The sequence below is a fragment of the Primulina eburnea genome, chromosome 8 (assembly GCF_022965805.1).
Source record: "Primulina eburnea isolate SZY01 chromosome 8, ASM2296580v1, whole genome shotgun sequence".
Classification (NCBI taxonomy): Eukaryota; Viridiplantae; Streptophyta; class Magnoliopsida; order Lamiales; family Gesneriaceae; genus Primulina; species Primulina eburnea.
The window spans coordinates 37,108,782-37,128,088 of record NC_133108.1 but is presented as its reverse complement, the minus strand read 5'-3'; the positions used below and the strand labels follow the sequence as shown (position 1 = coordinate 37,128,088).

Below are 19,307 nucleotides of genomic sequence, written 5' to 3'. Positions count from 1 at the left end.
TGGGAATTGAAGTTGCTCGTTCCAAACGAGGGATATGTTTAAACCAAAGGAAGTATACATTGGAATTGATTTCAGAAGCAGGGATATCTGGAGCAAAAGTTTTTGATACTCAAATGGAACAAAATTTGAAATTAACAACAAAAGAGTATGATGATACGGTTGAAAAGCAGGAAATCAATTATCCACTTCTTGATGATCCGAGTGTATATAGAAGATTGATTGGAAGACTTCTATACCTCACAATTACACGCTCGGATATATGTTATTCTGTACAGGTTTTAAGCCAATTTATGCAAGTTCCGAAAGCTTCACACATGGAGGCAGCTTTTCGCGTTTTGAAGTATTTGAAAGGAACAGCAGGAAGTGGAATTCTCCTATCTGCACAGAGTACATTTACCTTGTCTGCGTTTTGTGATTCAGACTGGGCTTCTTGCCCCATGAGCAGAAGATCAGTCACAGGATATTGCATAAAACTTGGGGAGTCTATAATTTCATGGAAAACTAAGAAGCAGGGAACCATATCGAGATCTTCAGCCGAAGCGGAATACCGTGCTATGGCAAACACTACATGTGAGGTGGTGTGGATTACTGGACTCTTGGCAGATATGGGGGTGTGCTTGGATGGACCAGCAACTTTGCATTGCGATAACATGGCTGCATTACACATAGCGGCTAACCCTTATATCACGAACGAACGAAGCATATTGAGATAGATTGTCATTTGGTTAGAGAGAAGTTGAAAGATAATGTCATTCGAACTTCATATATTGGAACACAAGAACAACCAACAGATATTTTTACCAAGGCATTGGGTAAAAATCAGCATAACTATTTATTATCCAAGCTTGGAATGATTCATCTATTCCAAGCTTGAGGAGGAGTATTGAAACCAAAAGCGTGTTTTAGTCTATCAGTTAGTTTTTAGTTTAGTCTATCAGTTAGTTGTTGGTTTTGATTCCATATAAATAGGAACCTACTTGTTTAAACTCAGTAGTGAACCATATTTTCCATAAATGAGAATTAATTATCGAATTCTCTGTTTTCTTTTCCATTAATTCTCAAAATTCAACAACGTTGAATAGGATATTTATATATAGAGAGATTTCCTGAATGGAGCATGTGGGGACGAGCAACAATATCATGAAGTCATCTGGGAAGGAAAATATTCGTAAATGAGTTAAAATGCGTGATTTTTGAATGGGAAGAACCACGGATGGTGAACATAATTTTGCTGTGACTGATGTTGGAAACAAAAGTATATACTTGTCTGAGTCCAGCTCTTGTACCGAATATCTACTTGTTTATATGTGCCAAATTTATGGTTCTTCCTGTAAAGATTTTTCTTGCAATTTTTCCTTGAATCACCAGTTTTTACCAAATTCATAGAAATAAAAACCATGAATACTGTGATTTTTCTTGCTTGAAGCTCCCGACAAATACAATAGACCGTGCCATATGAAGGGGTCTGATTCATAAAGTTTCGCTGTGAAGAACTACAATATCGTGTTTAAACGTCATAGTTATATTCTTTGGACAAGTATTTATAAAATATTTTTAAAAATTGTTTTAAGAACAATTGTGTTGGATAATTATTCTATAAAAACGATTTTATAATTAAATAATAATAGTTTTTTTTTTTATTTCTATCACCATTTTCATTTATAAAAATATCAAAAAGGATATTTCAATTGTTCTTTAAAATTATACTTGGAGAACGCTTTTTTAAATATTTTCGAAATATTTTTTACAAAAATATTATCCAGCATATTTTGAGTTTTTTTCACTTATAAAATACTAAAAATATTTTTAAACTTATCTAAACATGACCTTAATATTTTCAAAATTATATGATATAACTTATATTTTTACTGTCAACAAATTTTGAGTAAAAAATAGTAAGAAGAGGGCAAAATAGAGTTTTGTCGGTTCTGTTTTGAAATTTTTATTATATTTTTGGAAAATTTAACGTTTTCTTTATAAAATGTGTAATAAAAAGAATTACTTTGGAGATGGTGTAAAGTACACGTAAATAATGCACAAGTTTTTTTAAAAGAAAAATAGCCAAAATATTAAATTTAAGAATATTTAGATAAATAATAATAATTTATTTCATTGGAAAAAAACCTCGAATATGAGGTGACATTTCCAAGCAACGGAGTCCGAGTTTAGACGGGCCAATATAATGCTCTTGAGCCTCCTCCGAAAGTCCAAACCCGCCACCGTCACCACCGCAAACTTCCACCTCTCCTCCACCCTTCGCCGCCAACAGCCCCACTACTCCACCGAAACTCATTCTCTCTCAAAGCAAGCGCTTGAATCTCTAGTACTCTCCCGCTATCGTTACGGCAAATTCCACGGCCTCCTCTCTGACGTCGTCGCTGCACCCCCTCTCCTCCTCACCGCCTGCCAGAACCTCAAAAAGCATACCCCAGAGACTCCTCCGCCACTCACTATCGATTCAGTTTCCACCCACTTCTTCTCCCTCCAAGAATTGTCCTTTCAGCTATGTAAAAATTCATTTGACGTTGAGTCTTGCTGCATTCCTGTTTCTCAACGAGGGAAGAGAGGTACACCCCTTGTGCTACCCAACCTGAAGCTTAAAGTTGTGATTGAAGCTATTAGGATTGTGCTTGAAGTTATTTATGATGACAGGTTTGCTACCTTTTGTTATGGTGGGCGAGCAAACTTGGGCCGCCACACAGCGATTCGTTATTTAAAGAATTCGGTGGAGAATCCTAGTTGGTGGTTTAGTGTTAAACTTGATCGTGAATTATTCAGTTCTAGTCATATTGATAAATTGTGTTTGATGCTGGGGGACAAAATTGAAGACAATGCATTTCTTGATTTGATAAGAAGGTTATTTGAGTGTAAGATAGTTAGCATTGAATTGGGTGGGGTTTGTTTAGGCAGGGGTCTGCCTCAAGAATCTGCCCTGAGTTCGATTTTGATCAATGTTTACTTTAATGGGTTTGATAAGGAAGTTCAAGAATTACGGTTAAGGACAAATAAAGAGAATCCTAAGTTCATGGAAATTGGTCTTGTCTCGGCTGAAAGAGATTCAGACCATGTTTTTTATAAGCCATTGAAGATTCATGCAGTCCGATTCTTGGATGAGATATTGATTGTTACTTCAGGAACAAAGATCATGACGTTAGAATTGAAAAATAAAGTTGTGAAGTTTTTAGAACATGATTTGGATTTGAGAGTGGATAGACTTTCAACTGTCATTCATAGCACGGTTCATGAGAAGATAGACTTCATGGGAATGGAGCTTCAGGCAGTTGCACCTTCAGTGCTCCGTCCTCCTAAGACAGAGAAAGCTATTAGGGCACAAAAAAAGTATCTTAGGCAAAAAGAAGTCCGGCTTTTGGAGTTGAAAAATGCAAAAGAGAGAAATAGGAAGAAGTTAGGATTGAAATTATTGAAGCATGTGTTCAAGAAGTTGAAACAAAGCAATGGATTCGAATTTGGGTTTCAGATTGAGAATGAGGTGAGACAAATTTTTCGCACATGGGGGGAGGAAGTGGTTCAAGAGTTTCTTGGTTCCGTGGATGAACGAGCTGAATGGCACCGGAATTTGGCTGCTGGCGATTTTCTCTCTTTGGAAAGGATTCGAAATTCTCTTCCACATGATCTTGTTGATGCATATGACAACTTCCAACATCAAGTTGATAAGTATTTGAAACCAATGAAGGCGAAGGAGATGTTGGAGGAAAAAGTGAAAAGAGCAGAAGAGGAAGATGAACGGAAATATGCCCAAAGAACCATAGAGGATTTGACGAGACTGTGCATCAAAGTCGAGGCACCCATGGAACTCATCCGGAAGGCGGTCAGGATGGTTGGATTCACCAATAGCATGGGTCGTCCTAGGCCTCTAACTTGGCTTATGGTTCTTGAAGATGTTGACATAATCAAATGGTATGCCGGGGTGGGAAGAAGATGGCTTGATTTCTATTGCTGCTGCCACAACTTCCGAACAGTGAAAATCATCGTAACTTATCATCTTAGATTCTCTTGTATCTTGACTTTAGCAGAAAAACACGAAGCCACCAAGCGCGAGACAATTAAACATTTCACTAAGGATTTAAAAGTTTCAAACATTAACGGAGTTGAAGACGTGCACTTTCCTTCTGAAAAGGAGATCAAGATGATGGGAGATAGGAATCTCTCAGAACCGATTCCCGTGGATGGGGCGTTGGATTTGGTTTTGATCAGATTAGCCTCTGATGAACCTTCTCACCGCTGTATCGCTCACTTCTGTGACAGAAGTGATACAACCGTTTACAGGATTCAGTTACAGCTTAACGGCCTCGGAAAAAACTTCATCAATAAGAGTATACAAGGTTGTCTGATGGGCTCGATTCATGAGAGTTTACATAGAAAGTGTGCTCCCTTGTGTCGTTTCCATGTAAGCGAAGTATACATGGGGAGATTGACTCTTCAAGACATCGATTGCACCGCTCTTTTGGACTTCGACTGATCGATCGTCTTGTGCCGGTCTCCATTACCGTAGTTTGGAAAGAAAATGGTCGTGGTTTTCTCATAAAAACTTGTTATTCTTTTATATATCCGTTTGATTGTTTTAGATTAGATCAATGGATACAGAAATATGATTTCGCTTCCTCAAACATGCTAGTGTCTATTAGGCTACTAGGCTACGTTTGGTTGCAGGATAAAATAAATTAATGATTAGTATGTAAATGATAAAGAAAATGGTTGTCATAGAAATGTAATTAAAGGGGGTGTATTCAACATGGGAAATTTATTGACTTTTAATGACTTTTGTAGATTTTAAAAATCTAAAGGTATTCAATCAAGATTTTTGCATACTCTATAGAAGTCTTGTGGTATTCAAAATAGACCTTCATGGAGTTTTAAAATGTCAAGTGGTATTCAACATTGACTTTTATAAACTCTATAAAAATCTACAGGTATTCAAATTTTCCATGGACTTTTAATAACTCCATGAAATTCATTGACATACAAACATTAAAGCTTAAGGTACAACTACAAATTGTAAAAAATTGTATTTGATTCACCCCAAAGATTTGAATGGATTTTTAAAACTTATAACTCTCTCTCTGTCGCTTCACATCACATATCTTCATATCTTCTCTCCTCTCATCTATTTCTATTACTCTCTCAAATTTTCGAAGTGTATCTCTATATATATTTTCATCTTTCTTCTTCAATTTTTTCATTTTTTTGCTGATTGTTCATTTAATAATTTTTTATTTTAATAACACGGGGAAATTTTGAATTATAGAATTGATTTTGTGATTTTTAATTTATGACAGATTTATACAAATTAATGTAATATTCAATAATAATAAAAGATGATCAAAAAATGTTGTTTAATTCTTAATAATTGAATAGTTTCGTAACAACAATGATTTTTTAAATTCATTTTCGTATTTTTAATTAATATGTAAGCTATGATATTTTTATACAAAATTATATTCACACAATAATAAATAATATTATTTTTACATTTATATTATCAATTTAAAAATAAGATTACATGTTAATCAATTGATGTATTTTAAAAAATTTACAAACATGCATATAAACCCACATATATATACATGTAAAGATTAAACGATTTAACTTTTAAATAAGTAAATTTATTTATTAATATAAATATTAAAAATAATTTCAAATTAAATATGTTATATATGTCAATTAATTATTTGTTCAAAGAAATTAATAAAAAAACACATGTTATAGTTAAGTACAAAATTTATAAAATTCTATAAAAAAAAATCTACAAAAGTCTATAAAAATCTTGCAAAAAAGTCTACATAAATCCACATAAATCTGTTTATAAATCTGAGAGATTCCATAAAAGTCAATAAAAATTTATCAAATCCATAAAAGTCTATCATTTAAAAAAGTCATTAAAAGCCATCAAAACTCTGAATTGAATACACCCCACTAATACATGGTAGTATGTTCGGTAATATTTGTAAATATAGGATAATTTTGAAATTTTTGATGAAAAGACAAAATTGTCCTTCCTCTTTTTTTTTGTTCTTCCACTCCGGCGCGGGCGGCGGTCCGGCAGTGGTCCGGTCAGAACAAGCCTAGTGGGCTCGTTCATCTGGACTTGAAAACACCAAAACAAAAACTTAGCCAAATAATGCTTTGTATAACACAGCTTGAATTGGGCCTTGTGGAAATACAATTTGGGCTCGACTCAGGTCAGAACAAGCCTAGTGGGCTCGTTCATCTGGACTCGGAAACTCCAAAACAAAAACAGGACTAAAATTTTAAAGTTTTCTTTTATAAATATTTTAAAAATATTTTTAGTGTTTTATAAGTGAAATAATTAAATGTCTTGGATGATATTTTTGAATGAAAAATATTTTTAAAAAAATGTTTTTAAAATATAGTTTTTAAAGAACAATCGAGATGTTGTTTTTTTTTTAAAATTTTTAAGATTTAAAAATAAGGTTAAATGAGAATTATAATATTTTCAAAGAATAATTTTCCAAACATCTTTTTTTTTTATTACAGTTTTTCTAACATCTTTTTAATTGGTTTAACTATAAAATAGTTTTTTAAAATAATTGTCCCAATAATTTTTCAACACTATAAACGTTTTTATATAAAAGTTTTTCAACACATTAATTCTTATAACAACTTTTAAAATATTTTATAATTTTTTAGGAAAAATATTTTATAAATACATATCTAAACGAGCCCTAAGATTCATAATGCCTCATTATGTCTATATCTTTTTCAAAAACAGTTTCTCTTTGAAAACATAAATTAGCATGTTCACTTTTTTTATAAAAAAAATCCCTCAATCAGCATCATATAGTAATTATTTTAGTTTATCATTGTATTAGATTTTATCTCAAAAAATTTTAAATATCCAAGAAGTATAATAACAAAATATACATCACAATTTTCCAAATTAATTTCTAAAAAGTGTTCTTAAAAAATTATCCAAAATAGAACCAAACATATCTTAAAATCTTAATGTGTCATTTATTCACCCAATAATACTAAATACCCTATTTTTCATATAAATAAAATGTAAATCAACTTTGATTCACGTCAAATTAAATTTAGAGCGAGACACACAATTCTTGAATAAATCTAGTAATTGTTTTATGAGAGGTGGGCATTCATTAAATCTAGCAACATTGATTGGTGGGTATGTTCTAATAATAATAATTATAATAATATTATTATTAATATTATAATATTAATTAATTAATATTTATATTATATGTTAAAAAAGAAATAAGAAAGTTATTTAAAAACTAATTAAAGATGACAAGACTAGACAACCCCACGCTTGTCGGGGCTAAGGGACCCTCATCCTTCTTTCACTCATTTATAGCTTCTGGTTAGTTTTAATTCATTTGTCCTCTTCTGCCCTTGCATTTTTATATTAAATATTTTTTTATTTTTTGTGTATTTATAAATAATAATAAAAAACGTTTTTTTTAATAAAAAAACAAGTTGTTTAGGTTTTTATTTAATTACTTGCATTAACATGTTTTATAGGCGAAGATTATGAACAAATTAACTCAACCACAACTCAATACTTAAATAATAAAGACAAAAATTCATGTGAGACGGTATTAAAAGCGTATTTTGTGAGACATATCTCTTATTTGGATCATCTATGAAAAAGTATTAATTTTTATGTTAATAGTATTACTTTTTATTATGAATATTGGTAGGGTTGACAAGTCTTACAGATAAAGATTTGTGCGACCATCTCACAAGAGACATATCCAAAAGAACAATTCAATATTAATGTAAATTTTGAAATTTTATTAGAATTATATTACTTGCTAGATCTATGTTATATAATGTATGTGTCGGTGATAATTATTTTGTACAAAAAATTATATAATATTATTTGATTCCATAAATTTGAATTTACGGTAGCCACGGCTAAACAATTCTGGCATCTATCATTTTCGTGTAGCCAGTTCATATCTATTTGTAGTCAATTCGATTAATGAGAAAATGACTTGAAAATTTGATAATTTATCCAATGAAAATAAAATTTCTCAGAGAGTAGATAATATATTTTTATTATTAATTAAATAAATATTTTTAGATAACTATCATAAATAACTTGGAAAAAAAGACGATATCTCGAAACAAAAAAAAAACATATAATGTCCAAATTCTCATATCAGAAATATTAAATAATAAAAACAATTATATAAACAAGCAACACATACATATAATTACTAATATATATTAAAAATAATCACATTTTATAATTAGTATACATAAAAATAATAGACCACCCTGGTTTGTTCTATAATAGTTAAATCCAGAAAATTATTATTGTCGTATACATCATAAGAATAAGATAAATGAATTATAATATAAATAAATTAAATGTAAAATTTTTGTGTACTTGAATATATGCTAATGCTATAGAAGATATTAATAATATTATATGCTTGGTAAACCGGAAATCTTGGGTCTCTCTTTGACTATACTTCTTCGCACATGTATTATTAATTAATCTCATTAAATAAAATAACGAAAAATCAAATAAACAATAAATATAGTTGATTAACCAAAATAAAATATAAATTATTATTATTATTATTATTATTATTATTTATAATTATTATTTATTATATAAAATAAAAGGGTACCATTGTTTCATGGCAAGCAGCAGATCTTTTAAACTGTACGTAGCGTCTGAGAGCAGTAAATTCAGTCAGTTGTTTATTCAGATAAGAAAGATGGATCAGTCACAAAAAAAAGAGAGGCAAAAAGAATTAGCCAAATACTGATGGGTAGAATGAAATGACATCAGAATCGGTTATTTCGTTTTTTTTTTAACTTTATTTCAAATATTTTGGATTTTTATTTTTCTATTTCAAATATATAATAAATAAATCTTTGTTTCTAAACTAGTTATTATTATCTATTAAATTCGAACCCTGATTTAGATAATAGATAGTATATATGAACATATAATTACAATTGAATAAAATTATTACATATTATAAATTATTAAAAATAAATCTGAAATAACTAAAATTATAGAATGATCGTCAAAAAATTTAATGAAACGAAATTATTTTTTCAAGGTTGATGAAAATAATCATTTTATCTTAATGTGTGAAAATTAATAAATAAAACTCTAAATATGTAGGACAGTTAGCCAATTTTTTTAATACAAATACCCAAATAATTAATTTGGGTCAAAGTATTAAAACTCTCATAATTTTTTCGAATTTTAAAATTTGATATCAAATTAAAAATGTGATACGGAAAATAACAAAGATTGTGGTTAGGATTAATTTTTGTGGTTAAAACAACTAATAATGTATCTATATTTTGAGCAATTATGATATTTTTAACTTCTCTTTATAACTTGTGTAGATTTTATATTTTTTAGAACCACAAACTCGTAATTTTTTTTAAAAAAATCGATATTTTAAATTTCTTAAAATTATTAATGCATTCTTATGAAAAAAATGAGATAAATAAAAATTATATAATAAAGAGGATTAATTTAAATAAAGAATACAAATTTTCATAGGTGATATATGTTTGAGAGTGTGTCTAATTTAAAACCCCTTTTATATATATATATATATATATATATATATATATATATATATATATATATATATATCTTGGTAATTTGAGTCGTTAAATAGTTGGTAGAAGAATTGATTTAGTTCGTATTTGTATAAATTGATTTGAAGTCTACAAATTTCGATTATAACTTTATTTTTAACAATGAAATGATAGATGAAATATTAAATTCATATATTATTTATATACATATAAGTTACATAAAGTAAAATTGATTTCAAATTATTTCATTGTTAACTTAACTGGAAATTCATCATAATTAATATGAAAAATTATATAAATATGGAAGATGTGGATTGAAGTTCATGGGCAAAACTACAAATATATATGTGAAATTCATCAATTCAAATACAACCGTGTACAGTTTTAAATCCATTGATTTCAAATTCTTTCTTGATTGAAAGGAAAAAAAATTCACTTTATATCAAATTATATGATTATGATACATAATGACCGTAATAAATTTCAAATACAACTAAAATATTTGTCATTTTAAAATTCATCCTGAGATCAAATATATGACACCATCTCAGATCAATCTCTGCAGAGAAGATATTTTTATGGCTTTCTGCATTTTTTTAAAATCTTTTTTATTAAAAAATGGGATTTGTGAGTTCTTTAAAATAAATTATTGGATCCGTTAAAATTTATTATTATTAGCAGTCTAAAAAATGGCACGTGGAAATCAGTGCCGCCATAGCTTCCAAGAAACATTTGCAGAGAAGAACTGCTACTCGGGAAAACCTGAGTATACGTACAATTGTCATGTAATAATATAACAACAGGGATCCGCCTGTAGAGGAAACCAATTTGCTGACAAAATTGAATTCCTTGAAAAGGGTTGGCGACACGTGTCGTTCGGATCCAGGGTTTAGGTTTACGTGATCGTACGGCTGTGACGCGTTGCTGCGTGGCTGAGAGGTCAAGATCAAGAGTTTTAGTCATCTCCTTGCGCATGTATTTAGGGTATTGTCACATCAGATAGACTAATGGTAACAAAGTCATCTGCAATTAATTTTGAACCCTCTCACCACTTCTCTTTATTGGAATAAATTACATTTTTAGTATCTCTCTATATATATCTATATATATATATATATATATATATATATATATATATATATTTATTTTGAATGTGTGATATATAATTTGATAAACATGAAATTTTATAATAAAAAAATGAACGGTCAATTTCACTATAACAAAAAATTGTGTGAGACGGTCTCACGAGTCGTATTTGTGAGACAGATCTCTTATTTGAGTTATCCATGAAAAATATTATTTTTTATGGTAAGAGTATTACTTTTTATTGTGAATATCGATAGTGTTGACCCGTCTCACAAAATATCGATAGTGTTGACCCGTCTCACAAATTAAAATTTGTGAGACGGTCTCACATGAGACCCTCTCTTTCACTATTTATTATATTATAAAAATCTTGGCAACATTCGTTGCGTCCGATAGAGTATAAACCGTGACAGCTGCTTTGCTCACCAAAGAGTTGTCTTTACAAACGTAACTAATGTAGGCATGGCAGCAACCACCTTCTACCCAACTCCCGTACGGCTCGATTATGTACGTATAGAATAAATGGTCAAGTGTCTCGACAAATCCGATCTCGATCGAGTATTCGTCTCGCGCGACCTTAGTAAAAATTATTTGAAGATGAGGAAATTAATGGAAGTAAATTAGTTACCAACCTGCTTTTGAAATAGGTCGAGTTACACTAACTAATTAATCCACAACGTAAGAAATCGACAGTACCCTTGGACTAAATATACTGAACCCCACAAGATCTTGTAATTTATTTTCTCAGAAGTTTGGGGTAGCTCGTGGATTTCATCGAGTCAAACCCCTCCGATCCGTACGTACATCAACAATATTAGTGAGTGCATTTCATACACACAATTCAGACATTATAGTTATATATATGTATATATTTCTTGATTCAATGACGCTGCTGTCCCTTACTGTGTATCTTCTCATTTCAAGAAAATAATAATAAACTTCATAATAAAATAAGAAAGACTGCGATATACAGTTTTAATTAATTAATTAGTTCAGCGTGTGCGTGTACATGTTATGCATACACACATATTACAGCTAGCCTGCAAAAAACTATGAAAGGTTTCCGATTCAAACTTCTCGTTAGATCTCTTAGTTTTGATGATAACAAATAATAACTTATTGTATTAGATATAGTTGTCTTTTGCTTTGCATTACAGGTACTTGACTGCTTCAGAAGAATATATTTAACCGGCCATATAATGTTAAGCTATTCAACAGCTTTATCATCAGCAACATATTTGATCTACTAGACCTCTCTTACTGTAATGACCGGTTACTCGTATAAATGATTAATTTGTTTATGTCGTTTGTTATGCGCTTACCTGATTCATTATGATTTACATGAATGATGTCGCTAGAGCTCCTTGTATTATGCATATAGACCTATTGACATCGATTGAGATATTGATATTGAGATTGCATATGGTTTCTATATTGTCCATGGTGTATTGAGAATGAATATGTATCTAAATAATGATAATAAGAAGTATAGATAAAGTAGTGTAATGGAAGTTGGTACTGAAATTCAGGAAATGAGATGAAAAATATGGCAGTTCTTACGATATTTCGTATAATTATCTGACTATGAATCACATTGATAGGGGGTCAAGTTCATTAGAAAGCCAAGTAGTAGAGCTACAACTTTTATGTTCTGCGTTTTTTCCAAATCATTGTGGAAGACAAGCCAAAAGCACCCGAAATGTTTCATGTGTATCGTCGTTCCACTACTGACATATTTGGGTAGAATGACATAACTCTTTACTCATATACTCAAATGACATGAAGCCAATTGGAGATGCAAACTAAGACATTGGGCTACAACTTTTATGCTGACCACTTTTGCAAATTCGGAAGGAAAAAATGAGTATTCGGGCAGAGAAAGTGGCGATCGAACTGTAAGAATTGACCGCCCTAGCCACTGAAGTGTTTGTGCATAATGGTCTGCGTCCGAGCGGTAAAATGTTACCGTTCGAGCGCCCCTGTGCGAAATTATGAGTTAGAAACACGATTTTTGTGATTGAAATGGATAAAGAGCGATTGTTTCATCCATTTTCACCATTTCACAATCAAAAATCAAGGTAGGAACAAGGAAGAGAACAAAGGTTTGTCAAATTCTTCCTTCAATTGATTCTCCACCTCTTTTTCTTCCTCAAATTGAAGCTACAATTGAGTTCTCCACCACAAGAGCATCCTATGGTTGTCAATATTCACCTATTGAAGGTTTGTTTTCATATGTAAAGGACCATATAGGTTAACTTTCAACCATATGCTTAAGTATAGAAGTAGTGATTGAATTATTGATGTATTTTACAGAATAGGGCCAAGGAACTTTGTTCCACCTGTATTCTTATGCTTGGAAAGTAAGTTGACATATTCTTGAAGTAATGCATGAACAATATTATGAGTTTCAAACGTTTCCTATTAATTATTGTTATATGTACTTTGTTAATACATTTATTGATGAAAACATAGCACCATATATCATTGTTATGTATTAGAGATGAAAGATCATGAATGTCAAGAGATGTGCTATGTCATGAACATGAAAATGATACGAAATGAATGCAACATGTTAATATATGATATATGAGTTCGTTGACATTATGGGTGGTTTTAAGTCCACCAACTCTATTGGCCAATATATTCATGAATCTTGGGGTTGTCACAGGGCACCCAGACGATCATTATAGTAGTAGCTATATAATAAAGCAAGCACGACAGTAAATGTCAACTAGTGGGGCTCAAGTACAAAAATGAACATGTTTACATGTTATGGATGAATTTATAATATGAAATTATTTAAGAATTCATTGTTGATGACACTTTGATATGTATGTTATTTCTATGCATATTGTTATGTATAAGTGTCAACTTGCTGAGTTTTATAAACTCATGTAGCTCATATATTACAAGATCAGGTAATGAAGGTGAGTAGGATGTCAGTTCACCAATGGATTCTTGTGATGTGTCTTACCTCGAGAAGAACATGGACATGATATTGTCATGAATTCCGCATATATGTATTATAGTTGATTTTACGTTGGGGTTTGAAATAAGTTTATGTTCTCTATGTCTATATATATAACGATGAATGTGTGTATTCGTATATAGAATAGATTGAGAAAAACTGTGGACGGAATATATGTCTTGTGATCATGTTGATGTAGATATGTTTATGTTTATATAAGTAAGTTGTGGAATATATGTTATACGAATTCAACTATTGCTTGGATTATTGGATCGTCCGAAATATAAAGACATCATGTCATAATTTTTATAAACCATCAAATTAGTGCTCATAGGTTGTATTGTTCCATGATATAGGTATATCTATCAAACTCTATTTTAATTATGAGCGTAATTATCATTACTAGTCTTGTTAATCCAAGAAGAAAGGTGTTACACGTATGCGCGAGTATGTGGCACATGGGCTACTCGATTGTTCCTTATATCCAACAAGATTAATAAACGGCCGATAAAAGTTATCTTCAGATACCAACAAGATTAATAAACGGCCGATAAAAGTTATCTTCAGATACAAGCAACATATCTTACAAGGATTTCACCTATTTTATAAGAAAAGTTGATAGATTGATCATGCAAGACAAACAGGATATCAGAAGATCATATTGTTTTCCTCAAAGTCTAAGTGTATAGTTAGTTACTTTTTTGCTATTAGTGGTCGTTTCGTCTCAAATTTAGTGAATGTAAAATTGCTCATTAATTAAATAATACAATAAATCAGGAAAGGACGACGACAATACTATTGCATTAACGCTAATTAATTGAGCTACATTCGAACGTTCAACAAAAAGATGCAAGCAACAATATAAATAGAGAATGCCAAGAGAAGATAAGGAGAACAACTACGAGATTTTACACTTGAAGCGTTATCTGAAGATATTTATGAGCACCCTTAATCTTCACAATTTCTATACTGCTCAACAATCCACTCATAATAGAACACTAATCAGATCTTCAAGGATCATCAAGGGCTTTTGTCAATTTTCATCGTTTCTTACCAAGATTGTTTGAGGAGTTTTCGACAGCTTGAATCAAAGGATTCATTACTTTACTTCATTAGGGTTGTATTAATTTTTAGAATGTGTATCTCAATCATTTGTGAGAATACTAGGAGTGTCCAAATAAGCAGTGGATATGCCCTAATGTCGAAGTGAGTTGTTATAAAGTGTTGTAAAATCAAAATCTTCTAATGAAATCTTTCTTAAGTGGAAGAAAGTGTGATTTAGGAGCTTGAGTCTCCAAATATCTATAAACGAGATTTTACACTTGAAGCGTTATGTGAAGATATTTATGAGCACCCTTAATCTTCACAATTTCTATACTGCTCAACAATCCACTCATAATAGAACACTAATCATATCTTCAAAGATCATCAAGGGCTTTTGTCAATTTTGCATCGTTTCTTACCAAGATCGTTTGAGGAGTTTTCGACAGTCTGAACCAAAGGATTCATTATTTTACTTCATTACACTATAAGTACATATGTCTTCAACGAAACTCAAAAGACAACGATTTTATTGGAAAACCATTGTGTTTTTAATTTTAACAACGATTTTAACAAAAACCGTTGGACAAACGACAACGGTTTTAAGCGTGTTTTTTGGACAAACGACAAAGGTTCCTAAATTGTTCATATAATAACATGCATGGCTTTTTTCATTTAATATATAACTACTAAAAAATTATAACTGATATGATCTAGTGGTATTTTTCTACTATTTGATCCCAGTTGCACTGGAGTTAAAGATCAATCTGTATATTCTTAAAATACATCCACAAATGCCTACCAATAATTAATTAATACATTCACACACACACACACACACACATGAGTATATATATATATATATATATATATATATATATATATATATATATATATATATATATATATATATATATATATATTCATGTGTGTTTGTGTGTGTGGATTATTGCCTAGTGGCCAGAGAAAGAGAGTCCACTATAAGATATTGGGATTGGAATAAGTATTTTGAGCCTCATATGTTGGTAGGGTTTCAATTAATCAATCTCCATAATAGGGAGTCAATGGAGAATATAATAAAAATCTGTGTCTACCAAAGTGAAATTTCTTCATGAATTAGTTCCATATTCTTCGTGCATAAATGGTCTTTGTTCTACTTGAAGCGAACAATATTATGAAGCGACTCAATGATTACATATCAAATTTATAAATTGTACTGCCTATATAACAACATTATTAAAAATAATAATTTAATTATGATAAAATATAAATATTTGAATTTCAAATATATTTTTGATATTTAGAATAAGATCATAAACTTCAAACCCACCATTTACTTTTTTGTATAAGATTTTATATTAATAAAGATGAATTTCAAGTTCGCCTAATAATGGTGTCATTTGAAATTCATTCTACTTTGTATTATTAATGTGTAAATAAGTAAGATGTGAATTAAAATTTTAATATATTATTTTATAGTAAATAATAGAATTAATCGAAATCCATTTATTTCGAATTCATCTCTCTAAATCACGAGAGAAAAATATCTATCTAATTCAACAAATTGTGAAATACTTGCGAGCAATAGTTAAAAGGTTGTTGTCATATATAAAATGTTATTAAAGTCGAATTCAAACGATAGTTTAAGTTAATAACAAACTCTAAAAGAGTGTTTTGGAGAGTTTTTGTTTATTTTAAAGTGATTGTTCAAATTTTATCTTGAAGTTGATGAGAAGCTAAGTATAAAGTGTTCGAAAAAAGAAGTTTAAAGCTAATACAAATTAAAATTTGAGTGTTGAAGGATATTTGCTTCCAAGATTAATTTTTAGCTAAACGACAACTATATCCTAGATATATAAAATTCATCTCTTTTAATTATCTAAAATTTGATACTCACATCATCAACAATGTGTTTAAATAATTATTATTACATTATGAATATTGTATCAAAATTAATTTATTTTTTTAATAAAAAGAATGCTTGAAAAAAAAATTAATAAATATAAAAATAAAAAAAGTACAAAAATTATATAAATGCACAAAATATGTATAAAAAATTGTGGAAATGAAATTATATATAAATGCAAAATATTATTTAAAAAATAAATGTATTATTATAAATATTTTAAGAATATAAATGTGTAACTTGTAATTTTAAATCTTAAACAGAGAGGTATAATTAAAAAAAACATCATATTCTTGCTTCTAGCTAGTTTTTGGATAAAAGTTATATAAGTTGAAGTTGACATTCACGAGTACTCAAAAACATATTTAATTTAAATTTAATTTAAATGGAATGCTATCTAGAAACTTTCCTAGACACTACTTAAGTATAATTTATCTCAAATTAACCGGATATTCATTTTTTTTTTTTTTGAGAGAACCGGATATTCATTTAAAAATACGAGTGAACAATATTTATCTTCATTTATATAATTTGCATATAAATTAATGTAACTATATGTGACTTAAAAATAACTTTTGTTGTTACACAAACTTGTCTAATTTTGGATTTTGCTCTATTAAATATTTAAAGTTTGGTTTTAGTAAAGTAACTTTTACTATTTGTATTCAGTCCTGTTTCATTGGAATATTAATGTGACGTCAAAAAATGTTGACGTGTCACTAAAAATTGTTAATGTTGAGACCACAAAATATTGACGTATCTAGTGACACATTATCAATTGAATCAAAATAGGGTTGATTTAATCCTACATATAGGGGCACTACCCCATGATAAAATCAATGGCTCAAATTTAGCCACACATACATGAGGTCCACTAATTTTTTTTAAATCATATATGTGTGTAAATTTTTTCCATCCAAACATGTGGGTCACTGCCCTCACATGTAGCATCGAACCTACCCCAAAATAGCAAGAACATAAAATTTAGTACACCAAAATCAAAGTTTTACAAATTAATCGACTAAAACCCAAAAATATGGTTAGTTAGTGGTCCAAAAAATTCATCTACCAAAATTTTAAGTCGTAATGATATGTCATATGACAATTTTCTTATCTTCAATATAAAAATACATACCGAGGAAAATATAAATCCAAAAGAATCGAAATCAAAAATAAATATTTCCGTATTTGGAAACATTTTCGTTAATATTATACTTTATGCTAGAAAATTCCACTGTTGGTAGTTTGTCCCTGAAAATGTCGTCGTAATAAATTTTTTAAAAAGAATTCACTGGCTAAAAAATGTTTATTTAATAGTCCGGTACATTAAAAAAAAATATTATTTTTTATCAAATAAATATAAAAATTGAATGATTGGATCCCATTTTTTTTTATTTAGGTTGCTAGCTAATATTATAAAACTCTTATTCTTTGATAACAAAAGATAAAATATTAGAGATTTTCCAACTTTTTCCCAATTAGGAAACCTCAATTTGACAATGTGGGACCACACCATAAACAATTTTTTAATCAATAATATATTCAAATATCTTTATATACAATTATAGGGCTACAATTTTTACATACATTTTATTTGTATGTATAACGATTGAGTAAATCTGATTCATCTTGTCTCGATAGAGTTTTTGTCTCAAAAGTTTTGCAAGATGTGATACACTATGAGAATTTGAGAATTTGAGATAATTTTTTGACGACCAATAAAAGAATAAGAAATAAGGCGAAAATATGTATTATTTAGTAACTTAGATTTTTTTTAAACATTAGTAACTTAGATTTAAGTTATATATATATATCAAATGAATCTTTATTGATCATTATTAATAATTTTTTTTTTATCAAATTATGTGATATGTTCGGTAGGTTTTCTCCTACAAATTGTCAACAAATCATGCGACGCAATTTGATAAATTTTTTGAAACAATTGTTTATTTAATTAAAAAATTGGATATAATAGTTCGATTCGGTTTTGTTCGATTGATTAGAGCAGTTTTTGATAAAATTTGATCATCCCTACTGATTAAGTATTCACATCTCTTAACGTTTAATTCTTATTTAACTAATTCATTAGTAAATACAAATGTAGTTTTAAGATATATATAAATGTATTATAGTATCGACGTTACGTTGACGTAATATCAACACCAGCCGAGAAAATTATCCAAGTTACAAAATAAATAAAGATGATGGACTAATATTTAAATTTTAAAGCACAAAGAGACCAAAATGGGGAAAAAAAAACCAAAATTGCAAATTTTCGTTATTTTATTAAAAAAACCTAAAGGCCACATGTTTAAAGTTGTTGATTTTAATACAATTTCTAAGACAAAATTTACTCCACCAAAATATTTTGTGTACATGAAACTAATTTAACACACAATGTGTGCAAAAAATTATTAACAAAGAAAATAGTCAATTTAAACCTGTAAGTTGTCATGTTTTCTTTTTTAGTCATCTCATTTGTTAAAATTTTGTTTAGTTCTATAACTTTTGTTTTTGTTGGTTTTTAGTCCTATGTCACCGGAGTTTTGATGTGACACTGGATACATGATCACTTTTTGATGTCACATCAATATTTTTCAAAGTCACGTCAATATTTATGATGTCACATCAGAGCTCTTACCAAACAAGACTAAAACCAACAAAAAATATAGTTGTACGATTAAAGCATAACTTTGACAAGTTAGATAACCAAAATAGAAAGCTTGACAA

At 29.5% G+C, this 19,307-nt stretch overlaps 1 protein-coding gene across 1 annotated transcript; it reads left to right on the top strand.

Moving 5' to 3' along the window:
- The first annotated feature begins 2,125 nt into the window (after positions 1 to 2,125).
- On the top strand, positions 2,126 to 4,645 carry LOC140839510 (nuclear intron maturase 3, mitochondrial). Its single transcript, XM_073206258.1, has one exon. The coding sequence runs from the start codon at positions 2,183 to 2,185 to the stop codon at positions 4,478 to 4,480; it is 2,298 nt and encodes a 765-aa protein (XP_073062359.1). The 5' UTR covers positions 2,126 to 2,182; the 3' UTR covers positions 4,481 to 4,645.
- Positions 4,646 to 19,307: the final 14,662 nt, after the last annotated feature.